This window comes from Wolffia australiana, chromosome 1 (genome assembly GCF_029677425.1).
Source record: "Wolffia australiana isolate 7733 chromosome 1, ASM2967742v1".
Lineage (NCBI taxonomy): Eukaryota > Viridiplantae > Streptophyta > Magnoliopsida > Alismatales > Araceae > Wolffia > Wolffia australiana.
Window position 1 is genome coordinate 413189 of NC_135835.1, and position 12526 is coordinate 425714.

Below are 12526 nucleotides of genomic sequence, written 5' to 3' on the forward strand. Positions count from 1 at the left end.
TCCTGAATTTTCTACATTTTTGGTGTATTTTTGGAGAATTTTCTAACAATAGATTCTAAAAGAATATACTTTTTGAGACAGAATATGATTTTTCTAGAATTTTTTGACATGATATAATTTTTCTAAGTCGAAATATATATTTATATGTAGTTTTGGGATTTTATTTTATTTAGTACAAATTTTGAAAGTATTTTTTTGCCCTTTTATTCGTGTCGCCACTTGTCCTCGTTCGATTCATCGAACGTCAATGAATCCTTTTTACTAGTTCGAACCTTTCTTTATTTTTTGTCCTTTTTGAGGTACACGTGGAGCAGAAGACGAGAAGTCAAGCGCGAAAGGCAAGGATATGCAGAAAACTTGAAGTGATGTGACAGTATAACCGAAAACAGAAAACGAGGAAGCGTATGACGAGGAGAGAAAAAAATAAGGGCTCGGATTGGCTCAACTTAAAACTGCCATAACTTTTGATCTAGAACTCTGATTGAGGTAAAATTTTCTGCATTACTTCGTCTTCCCTCCTCTTTCCATCCGTACCTTTGATCTATAAATAGAGGCATGGATCATTGTGAAATTCATCTTGAATTTGCTTCCTACTTATGTGGGTTGATTGAAAGATAGTGAGTTTTGAGATCTGTCAAGTGTGTTCTTGGTGTCCTGGATGTGTGGGGAGTTCCATTGGAGAAGAGGGGGAGCTTACTGGCACTCGTAAATCACCGTGATTTTGGCAGAGGGTACAGATCTAAGGTAAGTGTCTTCGCCATTCGTTTTTTGCTTTCCCAACATCATCGTTCGCTTAATTAGAGTTCTTCATCATATTTTCACTCACATTTTACTTCTTTATATCCTTTTATCTTGTCTCTCTATCCTCACCATCATACCATTCTACATTCAACCACTACCATCGTTCATACCATCGACCATCTTCATACCCTTCAGGTTCACTTACTCTTTTATTTAAATTAAATTAACATACAACTTACATCTTTTTACTCGATATCTCTAGCTCACATACTCTACTCTCGTCTTCATCTCTTTTCGCGTTGATCATCACTATAATAAGAAATTAATTCCTTAATCATCGTTCCCTGTGGAGACTATCCGTCCTCATCACTTACTAAATATTCTTTAGTAAGGTTATTTATATTTTATTGAATAATCTCAATCACCAATGACGAATTAAAACCGCTTAAATTGATATTATCAATATTCGTTATCTATATCCGTATCAAATGGCGTCCGTGTCTGAAATTTTTTTGTGCATGGATAATGTGTTATCTGACTATGGATAATTCATACGAGTATCATTACTAGCACCCTATACTTTTGGGCAAGTGCCTTTTTATTTTGTACATTACAGGTTTGGATATAAAGATCCGAACCTGAGATTTTAGAATGATCAGGAAAAACTAAACTTTACAATGGGGTTATGAAAGAAAATAACAAAGGAGTGATAAACATATAAAAGAAGGAACAATTATATGAAAATCTTCAAGAGATGGACATATCACAAAGATTATTGACGAGTGAATTACAAACGACAATATTGCTTACCCGTAAATTCATGAAATATGTACCAAGAAAGATGATATTATATCCTATACTATTGTTTATATACAATAGTTCCGAACAGGAAATATAAAAATCAGCTTGTAGAAAACTTTAGAGGGTGAGGTTTTGCTCTGGCTTCTTGTAGTGCATTTTTACGAGAAGAAAGAGATACGGTTAATAAAAAATCACAGTTTGGGAATAGTTATATTGATTTTGAAAAGAAGAGATCCTTACAAAAAATAGATGTCTAGGAAATGATAAATTCATTTAGTAAGAGAGATAAATTATGGCAGGGGTAATCCATTTAATTTTGAATTATCATAATCATGATTCTCCCATTCATTTCAAAAACATTATAAGATATTTTTGGTAATTTATATTTCACTATAAATATAAAGTCAAAAAATCATGAAAAAATCAGGTATATATCTGACATCATTATCTTCAAAATAATACAAATAAGTAAAGTTATTTTTTCTGTGCTTGATCTCTAAAAGTTAAAAAAATAATTCGGATGCAATTAAGTATCACATTTAATGATCAAATGATGAGTAACCAGCTTACTAATTTAGGCACTAATGCAGGACATATTTAATATAGATGTCTTATAACTGTTTACTCCAAAAGTAATAAGTCATCTATCTTCATATGAATAACACAAGTATTTATAAACTCTATCTGATATGTTTGTTTGATACATAATTCAACTCATATAAAGTTTTGCATATTTCAGATATGACTACCCGCATTGATATGATGTCAAGCCCATTGGCTGAAGGTTGAATTTTCATAATCTACATTGAACTTTCATTGAAACGAGTACTTAATCATTGAACCTAAAGATATACATTAAAGCATAATCAACGGGACTATGAGAAAATCTCCAATATAAACATATTTCTCCAAACTCAATCTCTCTGGCTTGGTCCATCATGATAATTTTTTTGCCCAGCAGGGAGATATTAGGTGAGAGAGAGATGATCACATTATCCATTTAAAAAATTCAAAAGTTAGGTTAAATAGTTTTAGTATGGCTTCTTTGCCAATGGCAGTCTTGGAAGAGCAGAGAATATAGCGTCAGGCATAATTTCTTGAATGGGCTTCTTTATAATTCCTTGACGTAACATAGTTATCATTTTATGTCATTAGAGTAATTTATTTATGATAATAAATGGGTTTATGACATTAGATATGATAGCATGCATCTCTATAGACTGATTTCACTCAGTTTAAATGGAATAAAATGGAAAATATATAGTAATATTGTTTTCGTGAATTCTCTTGTGGACCAATCTATGCTTGAGAGATTAAATAGTACTGTCATTTGCCTCAAAAACTCCTCTTCAGATATTCAATATCATTATATTCGAGTTGGTATACATTTATGCATGTTCACATCATATTTTCTAATGTTATTTGATGATCATAAATAATACCATATTATTACTAGGACTTTCATATATTTTATGAACTTATTTTCATTAAAACGACCATAAAATGCATGTTATTTAGATATTAAATACATTGTTACACTTTTGCAATGAATTTGTGAATTTTCTTGATTTTATGATATTTTAACATATTTTTGTGACATTGATTTCACTAATAATATGACTTTATAAGTGTGTTACATATTTATATTTATGTAAATATTTTAGGGGTTTGATTATATTTTTAGAGTAATATTCAGTTTTTGCGCGATTAAATTCATAGGGAAAATAATTTTTTTAAGTCAGAAAATAGAAATTCTAATTTTTTGAAAATTTCGAACGATTTTTTCCACACCTTCCTAGAATTTAGTGCAATTCTAGGAATCTTCCACACAAATTGGAAGAGCGAATATGATGCGACAGAGAAAATTAGATAGCTGAAATTACTCCAAATTTAAGAAATGGAATCTAAAATTCTCAAAAGAGTTTCAGAATGAATTTTTTTGGATAGTTATACCATTAACTCCCCTACCACCAGTTTCAGAATGAATTTGTGGGGATTTTTATACCACTAACTCCTTTATTCTACCACCATCTCAGATCAATGAATAGAACCCCCCATCCTTGTAAAAAAGGCATCCTTAGATTTCATTCTGAAATAAAATTAGTGTAAGATAAAGAAAATTATATTAAATAAAAATGGTTTGCCCATTCAAAATCTAGTTTGAGTATGATATTAAAATCCAAGAGTGAATGATTGAAGGAGCTGTGTTCAGATCAAGACACGTGAAAAACACACCACTTCGCCTATTGGGCACGTGAAAACAACATTGGTGTTATCTTCGTTATTATTATACTCATGTCTTCATTCTTTTTACTAGGTTATCATCACCAATAGCATTGGTTTTACCATTCAAATTTTAGTTTGAGTATGATCTTAAATTCCAAGAGTGAAGGATTGAAGGAGTGATGTTCAGATCAAGACATGTGAAAAACACACCACATAGCCTATTGGGCACATGAAAACACCATTAGTGTGATCTTCATCTTTATTATACTCATGTCTTCATTTTTTTTACTAGGTTATCATCACCAATAGAATTGATTTTTACCATTCCACGTATCCACCAAAGTCCGTCGCTCATTGACATGTGTCCACCTCATCTCCCTCACCACCAGTAATTATAACTTGACATCACTTGCCATTTATGTATTGCTTGCCAGTGTGTATCTGCCACCATCTCTGTCGCACTCCACTCATGCCACACCATCAACTTTCAACTGGTGCCGCCAAAGCGCTGGCTAAGGTATTTAATTATACTTAATTAGGATCTCTTAATAAGAATTTCCAAAAAACTATTCTATAAATTTGGATTAATTAGGTGAATAAGGATAAATATTCGATATACTTCCTATAATTAATTTGAATTGATTTTTCCAGTTTTATTTCATTAAATTAGGTTTAATTTCAAAATTAAATATAAAGATCTGAAAAATAGAAAACTAAAATTAACTTACTCACTTCTTGTGGGCAGTCAGTTTGCCCTTTCTCACCCTATGCTCTGAAGGAAAAATATAAATGTTGTTGCATAAACCAGAATCTTTAAACGACATTCCTAAGCCTAGTTTGTGGTTCGCCATTATTCATCAATTATCATTAACACATGAATCATTCCATCTAACATGTCAAAATTGCATACCAGACAGAGGTATAAATTGAAAGGCACTAAGGGCATCTTGGTCCAGGACCTTGGATGAGCCAATAAGTGAACCCTGGTGATGAACAAGGTCATGTGGAGCATTAGTTTCGTGAAGAAAGTTACTGTGATGTATATGATGGTGATTCATTGGTCCTTCCAGCTTGCTGCATAGCCATGATCTATGTGGTCCGTTGCACATGATCAAGATGGATGACACGGATATGCTGCTGACCATAGCGCATCTTCAATGCCAGTGGTCGCTTTTCTACAACCACAACACTGACATGGGCAGTTCCCTGCTCCTCTTTGACTAAAATACCTGAATCGTATACATTCAAATGTTTTTAATATCTGTTGAGCTAGCAGCATTGATGTCACTCACATACCTTTTTTTACGTTAATTTGCTCATATTTAATTTACTAGCTATAATAACTATTTCAACTATATCTAATATGGTATAATTGTAACAATATATAATTTAAGTCAACTAATTACTCTATTGGTTTTTTATTAAGAGGGATTTACTTTGCTAGTATTATTTATAAAACATAAAATAATTAATACGACATTACGTTTGACCTAATGAGCTTCATAAAGAAGAATAAAGAAAACTAAAAACTAAATATGTGGTTCAGCCAACCCCGGACCGTTAAATCAAGGGTCATTTTGACGTTAGATATGCTCTACGGGACATCACGATCTACCAGGGTAGACCTGACCACCGACAAAGATGACACTTATTCTACGTAATAATTTTTTTACGTAAACAGATTAACCAAGTGTTAGGTTTGCCGTAGGATCGTCCTCTTTGAATGGGCCCTGCTGATTTCTTCGCCTCGAAGGAACGCTCCCCTTCTTCCCAAATCCCAACGAATACATATGTGGTGCGTCTCCGATTTACCTACAGAGATCTCCTCGGCGTTTTCTCGATTTCATGGCCATGGAGCAGTCTCTGCTGTCGTCAGGTATGATTTAATCGCTATTGCTCGCGCCCATCCTGTCGATAGGCCTAAATTACTTCATTTTTTAGTGGGAGACGAGGAAACTTGGCAATCATACCAGAACCTTGAGAGCGCGGCATCGATACAGATCCGTCCTGTGTCTGGCGCGGACCTAAGTGCCGAAGATTTAAGATCAGCGTCGTTGTTCTCCCAGTCTTACTACCCGCCGTCCCTTCACGCGGCCCTGGTCAACTCCTCCGGATCGGATCACGGCCAAGGTATATGGAAATTATTTTTCTCTTTCGATGGATTTATTCTTATCTCTAGTTTTACGTCGCTCGATCGTACGATAATCTTTACTTCAATCTACTAGTGGATGTACCCTTTTTACCCGAGGACGTAATTCACTAGACATTCTCGAATGATATTTCATTTCGAATAACTCTTACACTTCACCATTTTGTTCCCGGTCAGATCTACCGGGGTGCGATTCTCCGCTATTTTTTCCCATTATCCTTCGAGATTTCGGAGCCGATAATCAATGTCGTTTCACCTCTAATTTGTATGGTACTCGCCGTATGATTCATCATTGTTCGCAGATAATGCGCTCGTTCACCACGACGGATACGGCGGAGAAATGTACGGAACAGAACCAAATGTTATGGGAAAGTTCGAACATCCAACGTAAAAACAAAACTTCGATACAAACCTGCATTTGATTCAATTTCGATCCGACATCCTCCTCGTGCTTACTCTACGTTTTCTGTCTCCACAAAGGCCAATGCTGGACGAGGTTGAAGCCCGGCAGCTACTCATAGACCACGTAGGCCACCACTGGTGCTGGGGCAGTCAGCCTGCTCGGTCATGGAAGATCAACGCCATGGAAGACTGTAATGTCTACGTTGGCACCCTGGAAACTTTCATAGAAGAGAGAGAGGCCATGAGAGAGGTAGAGCCCTTCAAAGGCGGCAAATTCGACGGAAGGGATCGCGGCCCTGAACTGGGCTTATGGGAGCTCGACTTGAGATCAGAGTTTCCTTCTCTCTACGTGCCCCTTAAAGAAACCAAGGTCAACGTCCCTCATTCCGAAGCCGTAGAGAAATGCTCCGGTACAAACCCACTTCCAGGGGTCTCAGTCGGTATCAGAATTGACTTGCCAACAGCCGCTAAGTTTTTTTAAAAAAACTTGTAGGGTGCAAAGGGCAAGGCCAGGTCGCATGCGCAAATTGCATTAAGTTCAAACAGTGTACCCATTGTTACGGACGGGGACTGCTAGCTCACAGAGACGGCTCCGACACGCTGTAAGTCGCCACACGTCACCGTCAGCTCCTCCCGTTTCATCACCTCAAGTCTTCCCCGCCCTCTCAGATGCATCGACTGCGGCGGCAAAGGGATGATTCCTTGCGTCAGATGCGGGACACGGGGTTTAATTCCGTGCCTTACCTGTGATGGAGGCGGCTTGCTGCTCTCTCGTATCGTCGCCGTCGTCCGATGGTAAACAGGAAGAATAGCTAATTAAATCCCATAATGCATCCCAATCCGTGTTCTCGTAACTATCCTGGGATTCACGATTTATGGATATTCAATGCGGTGGATAGGAGGACTTTGAAAGCACGCAGAGTAAGCGCCGCCGGCGGCGCGGCTTCGGTCCCAGAGGAGGTGCTCCACCGTGCCATTGGGGTCGAGCTGTGCAACAACCACGCGCACCAGTGCGGCCCGGCCTTCTTCCCCGGCTCATATTTACTTAATAGATTCTCGTCGGAGGTGATCGCCGCCAGGGTGGCGCCCCCAGCGGCCGCGAGGGGGATCTGCGAGCGCCACGTCATCTCTGTTGTCCCCGTCACCCGCGTCACCATGGCCGACCGCCGCCAATCATTCAGCTTCTACGTGGTCGGCCTGGGGAGAGAGGTTTTCGTGAGGGACTACCCTTCTCGCCTTTGCTGGGTTCTCTGCTGCTGCCTCGACTGGCTTAAACTTTGACGAACTGTCTTTCTTTCAATTACCCTGCTCATCGATTGATCTTGTTGAAATCCCCACTCCCACCCTGAGATTTATCCTTTTTCAATTACTGTTTCTCCTAACTCGCGGTTTTCTTGAGAGTTACTCTGTTCTCGGCGCAAGACCTAAAATATACTCACGATGGACAGTGTTCTTTAGAGGAAAGGAAAGGGAGAAGTACTGGACTGGGTCCAGTGGAAGGAGAACCCAGAGAACTCAAAGTACTGTCTCTAAAGAGAGTTCATCGTCTTGGAAAGGCGCTTAACGTGTCTGCTGAGTCAAATAGGACGGCGACAGAAGTAACAATAGATGAAAGAAAAGAGAAACTGGGGCGGCTATCGGCAGGGTAAACCTTAGTTGCGCGACTTTGTTTATCAAATAGAGCTCCTGATCATCACGAGAAGGTGTTGGTTTGGAACGATTCCGCGGGGTTGACCTTCGCCAGCGCCTTCTGTTCTCGCTATCCGCGTTGAGAAATGACGGTGGTCAACGGCGTATGAAACGGTGGACTGTGATGACAAAGACAATGCTTATGCACGTGGTAAAGGCCACGGTCGGCTGCAAAGAATACGTCGCGGAGACAAAGCCTTCGTTTTTAACTGCCCCCTTGGTCTTTAAACCCCCACGTCTTCGATAGCCCGATAAGTACGCCCACAATCTACACGGGGAGAGAGATGAGAAAGGCGGAGTCCCGTCTCCAGAGGTAATTACACAGAATTCTAAAGACAGAAAGAGAAGAGAAGAAAAGGGAGAGAGATCAGGAGGCAGTTGCTGACCGCCCTCCTCCCGTGCGCTTCTCCTTTACTCTCGGCCCTTATGACGCTTTCCGATCCGGAGCGCTCCTTCCCTTCCGTTTTCTCTCATGTATTTCATTTGTTCGTGGGGGAGAATAGAAGGGGGGGCATGTCGTTGACGGTGCTGCCGGCGGCGAGCCCCACGGCGGCGAATTGCGTCACCGCCCGGCGGCGAATCGCTGAGCCAAGCCCCGACGTGGAGCGGCCATCATCGGCGGGTCGCCCCCCAGAAGAAGACGAAGACAGCGGGCTCGATAGCCATCATCACCATCATCATCATCATCATCGGTTAAAGATCGTAGGAAAGAGACCGTGGTGGCGGAGAAGGATTTTTCAGTTTCTGATCGCCGCCCTCGTATCAGCGGCCTGCCTAGCGACGGTCTTCGTGGCCACACCCGGATTCAAGTCCCCGGGAGTAGATGATGACGGCGGTCGACGGGACGGTTGGTTCAACGGGAACGGCGTCGTCCACGGAATATCCGCTGACCAGAACAACGCGGTGGAGGAGGTGAACGTGGTTCTGCTTCGCACCGAGGTTTCCGCCGCTCCCTCGGTAAGCCCATGATCGTTCGTTCTTCGTTCCTATTGTCGCCGTCGTCCATGCCCGTACACGGTTCGCTTTCTCGGACCCTAGTTACGACTTCTCTACCGTGGGTGCGCTACAGACGTGAGACCTCCCACAGGATATCTCCCACGCGTTCTTTCAATATTATGCCGTCCTTGACCCCCCCCAAGTCTATCATTTGTTTTTTTGCTCAGATCTATCCAAGTTGTTCGCTTTCCCACCCTATTTTTCCGCCGCTCATCTATTTTTCGCCGGTTGTTTGTCATGGCTCTCCGTCTCTCTCCCTCTCTCACTATCCATCTATCTCTAATTCTCTATCTATCTGTCTCGGTCTCAATCTCTGTGTCCCTCTGTCTCACGCGCTATCTCTCTGGAATTTGTCATTTTTTATTATTCTCTCTGTCTGTTTCTCTCTCCCTCTCTCTCCAGAGGGCCAGTGGGAACAGAAATCTGGTCTCTGCGCAAGGACAAGGTCTATCATTTCCACCTGTCCTTGGGCTTCCGTCTCTCTCTGTCTCCGTCTCTCTATCTATCTATCTATCGTATATCTACTTATCTCTCTATATATCATATATATACCTAACTATATATCTCTCTATCTATCATATCTACCTACCTATCATCTATCAATCATATATTTACCTACCTATCATCTATCAATCATATATTTACCTACCTATCATCTATCATCATATATTTACCTACCTATCATCTATCTACCATATATCTACCTACCTACCATCTATCTATCTATCTATCTATGATATATCTACCTACCTATCATCTATCTGTCTATCATCGATCATTTATCTATCTACCTATCATCGATCATGTATCTATCGATCATCAATCATGTATCAATCTATCTCTATCTGTCATCGATCATGTATATAACTATCTATCATTGATCATCTATCTATCTATCTATCTATCTATCTATCTATCTATCTATCTATCTATCTATCTATCTATCTATCTATCTATCTATCTATCTATCTATCTATCTATCTATCTATCTATATATCTATCTATCTATCATCAATCATGTATCTACCGATCATCTATCTAATCTTCCTAAAAGGGGATAGTGGCGCAAAAGATTGACTTTTGTTTCCGGTTGCAGCTGTCGGAGCTATGGAGAAAACCGGACGCGGAAGTATATTCTCAGTGCATTAAGCGACCGCGGGATCGCTATAGTGAGTAAACGAGCCTCGCCTAAGGCGGGAATGTGTGTTCTTCTTGAGAGAGACTCAGCCGTTTTAACTGCGAATTTCTGTTTGTAGGAACAGGGTCGCCGGACGGGTATATCTTCGTCCATGCCAACGGCGGACTGAACCAGATGAGGATGGGGGTGTGTGTCTGACACCATAAAATTCACTGCTTTCTTTTTCTACCCCGGTCATTAACATGGATTTTGCAGATTTCGGACATGGTCGCCGTGGCGAAGATGATGAACGCTGGCTTGGTCCTTCCTTCCCTTGACCATACCTCCTTCTGGAGTGACCCTAGGTTTGCCTCTCTCTTTCTATCTCTTATTCGTTCTGTCTATCTCTATGTACCTTGAAAGTTTTGACCTAACTTTGGCTCTTGGTGCAGCGGCTTTAAGGATATTTTCGACTGGGATCACTTCGTAAGAACCCTGGACGATGACATCGAGATCGTGGAATCTCTTCCGCCGGAGTACGAACGTTTCCGCACCATAGCCAAGGCCCCTATCTCATGGTCCAAGGTCTGTACTCTCTCTCTCTCTCTCTCTCTCTCTCTCTCTCTCTCTCTCTCTAATTGTGGTGGTCGACTCAACAGAGCGGGTATTACAAACAAGAAATGCGCAAGCTGCTCAAGAAGTACAAGGTGATCAATATTACCCACGCGGACTCGCGGCTGGCCAACAACGGCATCCCGCCGTCGCTTCAGCGTCTCCGCTGCCGAGCCAACTACAGAGCTCTGCGCTACACTCCGCAGATCGAAGACATGGCGCAATCGCTCATCTCCCGCTTGCGGCGCCATGGCCAGCCTTACGTCGCCCTACACCTCAGGTCTCTCTCTCTTTCTGTATATCTATATCTATCCATTATCTCTATGTACCTCTCTCAATCTACCTATAAGCGAATTCGTATATCTGTCTCTCTATTCTTATTTATCTACAAATACGTATAAACCTACCGATCTATCTGTCGATCAAATGATCCTTCTATCCTTTTTTCTCTGGATCTGTCTATCTTTCCATCAATCTTTCTTTCTATCGATCCTTTCATCTACGAATCTCTCTCCATCTATCGATAAGTCTGTCTCTCAAATCACCCATCTCTCTGTCCGTCAATCTCCTACGTCTATGTATCTTCAATTTCTCCATTTTTTCGAACGCTGGCACCTTATTAAGGCCCATAAGGACCCGTTTTTAATCTATCTATCCATTCCTTTAGAAACCGTGCTCAGAGAGGGGACGTTGTATGGTGTGCAGGTACGAGAAGGACATGCTCTCCTTCACGGGGTGCAACCACAGCCTCTCCAGCGAGGAATCGGCGGAGCTCGAGGACATGCGGTTTCGGACGGCGCACTGGAAAGACAAGGTGATCAACAGCACAGACGTCCGGCAGAGAGGCGGTTGCCCGATGACTCCCCGCGAAGCGGCGCTATTCCTCAAGGCGTTGGGATTCCCCTCTGAAACTCCCATCTACATCGTTGCCGGCGAGATCTACGGCGGCGCCAGCATGGACCCCTTGGCGAGGGAGTACCCCAATTTGTACACCCACTCCAGTCTCGCCACTGCCGACGAGCTCCGCCCCCTCGCCCCCTTCCAGAACCGCCTCGCCGCCGTCGACTATCTCGTCGCGCTGGAGAGCGACGTCTTCGTCTACACCTACGACGGCAACATGGCCAAGGCCGTTCAAGGCCATCGCAAGTTCGAAGGCTTCCGCGTCACCATCAACCCCGACAGGTACTACCCAACTCCTCCTCCTCCTCTCTCTCTATCTTTCCTTACCTCAACTGTGCAAAGGCTGAGAAACGGGCCGCCGCCTTCAGGCTGGCATTTGTGGATCTGGTTGATAGGTTGGACGGCGGAGATTTAACGTGGGAGCGGTTTGCGGAGGAGGTGAAGCGGCGCCATGAAGATCGGCGGGGAGGGCCGACCGAGAGAGTGCCCGGCGAGGACCTGAAGCTGGAGCCCAAGCACGAGGAGAGCTTCTACGCGAACCCTCTTCCCGGCTGCCTCTGCCGAGCCCATGGCAGAAGTGATAGCATTGATTCTGTCGCAAAGATGAGGAAGTCGCGCAGCCGGTGACTGTCGTAGAAGCGGCTGCGGATGCTTGACCGCTTGAGGTAGATCTAGAGATGAGGGAAGAGGGCTGAGTTTTTAGGAGCATCCATCATTGTTTGTTCATAGATTGAGAAGAGTGACGTGATTTTTAGTATATAAACCGGCTGTTGCATTGTGGGTTCGCTCTCAGAAAATTGATTGCCTCCTGAGTCATGACTATGGCGATACCGGGGCTTGATCCCTCAGCGGCAAGGTATTGTTTCGGAAAGGGATTGGAGTATGAGATGGAG

The 12526-nt window shown here is 42.2% G+C and overlaps 2 protein-coding genes across 2 annotated transcripts; both read left to right on the forward strand.

The window, feature by feature from the left end:
- Window positions 1-5491: 5491 nt before the first annotated feature.
- Window positions 5492-7701, forward strand: LOC144700192 (chaperone protein dnaJ-like protein). Its single transcript, XM_078571629.1, has 7 exons — window positions 5492-5644; window positions 5710-5898; window positions 6220-6304; window positions 6398-6729; window positions 6813-6921; window positions 6989-7114; window positions 7219-7701. The coding sequence occupies exons 1-7, from the start codon at window positions 5614-5616 to the stop codon at window positions 7598-7600; spliced, it is 1254 nt and encodes a 417-aa protein (XP_078427755.1). The 5' UTR covers window positions 5492-5613; the 3' UTR covers window positions 7601-7701.
- A 492-nt stretch (window positions 7702-8193) lies between these two features.
- LOC144700184 (O-fucosyltransferase family protein) lies at window positions 8194-12411 on the forward strand. The gene is made up of 8 exons (XM_078571615.1): window positions 8194-8965; window positions 10101-10173; window positions 10261-10328; window positions 10398-10486; window positions 10574-10706; window positions 10781-11013; window positions 11439-11915; window positions 12002-12411. The coding sequence occupies exons 1-8, from the start codon at window positions 8435-8437 to the stop codon at window positions 12258-12260; spliced, it is 1863 nt and encodes a 620-aa protein (XP_078427741.1). The 5' UTR covers window positions 8194-8434; the 3' UTR covers window positions 12261-12411.
- The last annotated feature ends 115 nt before the right edge of the window (window positions 12412-12526 follow it).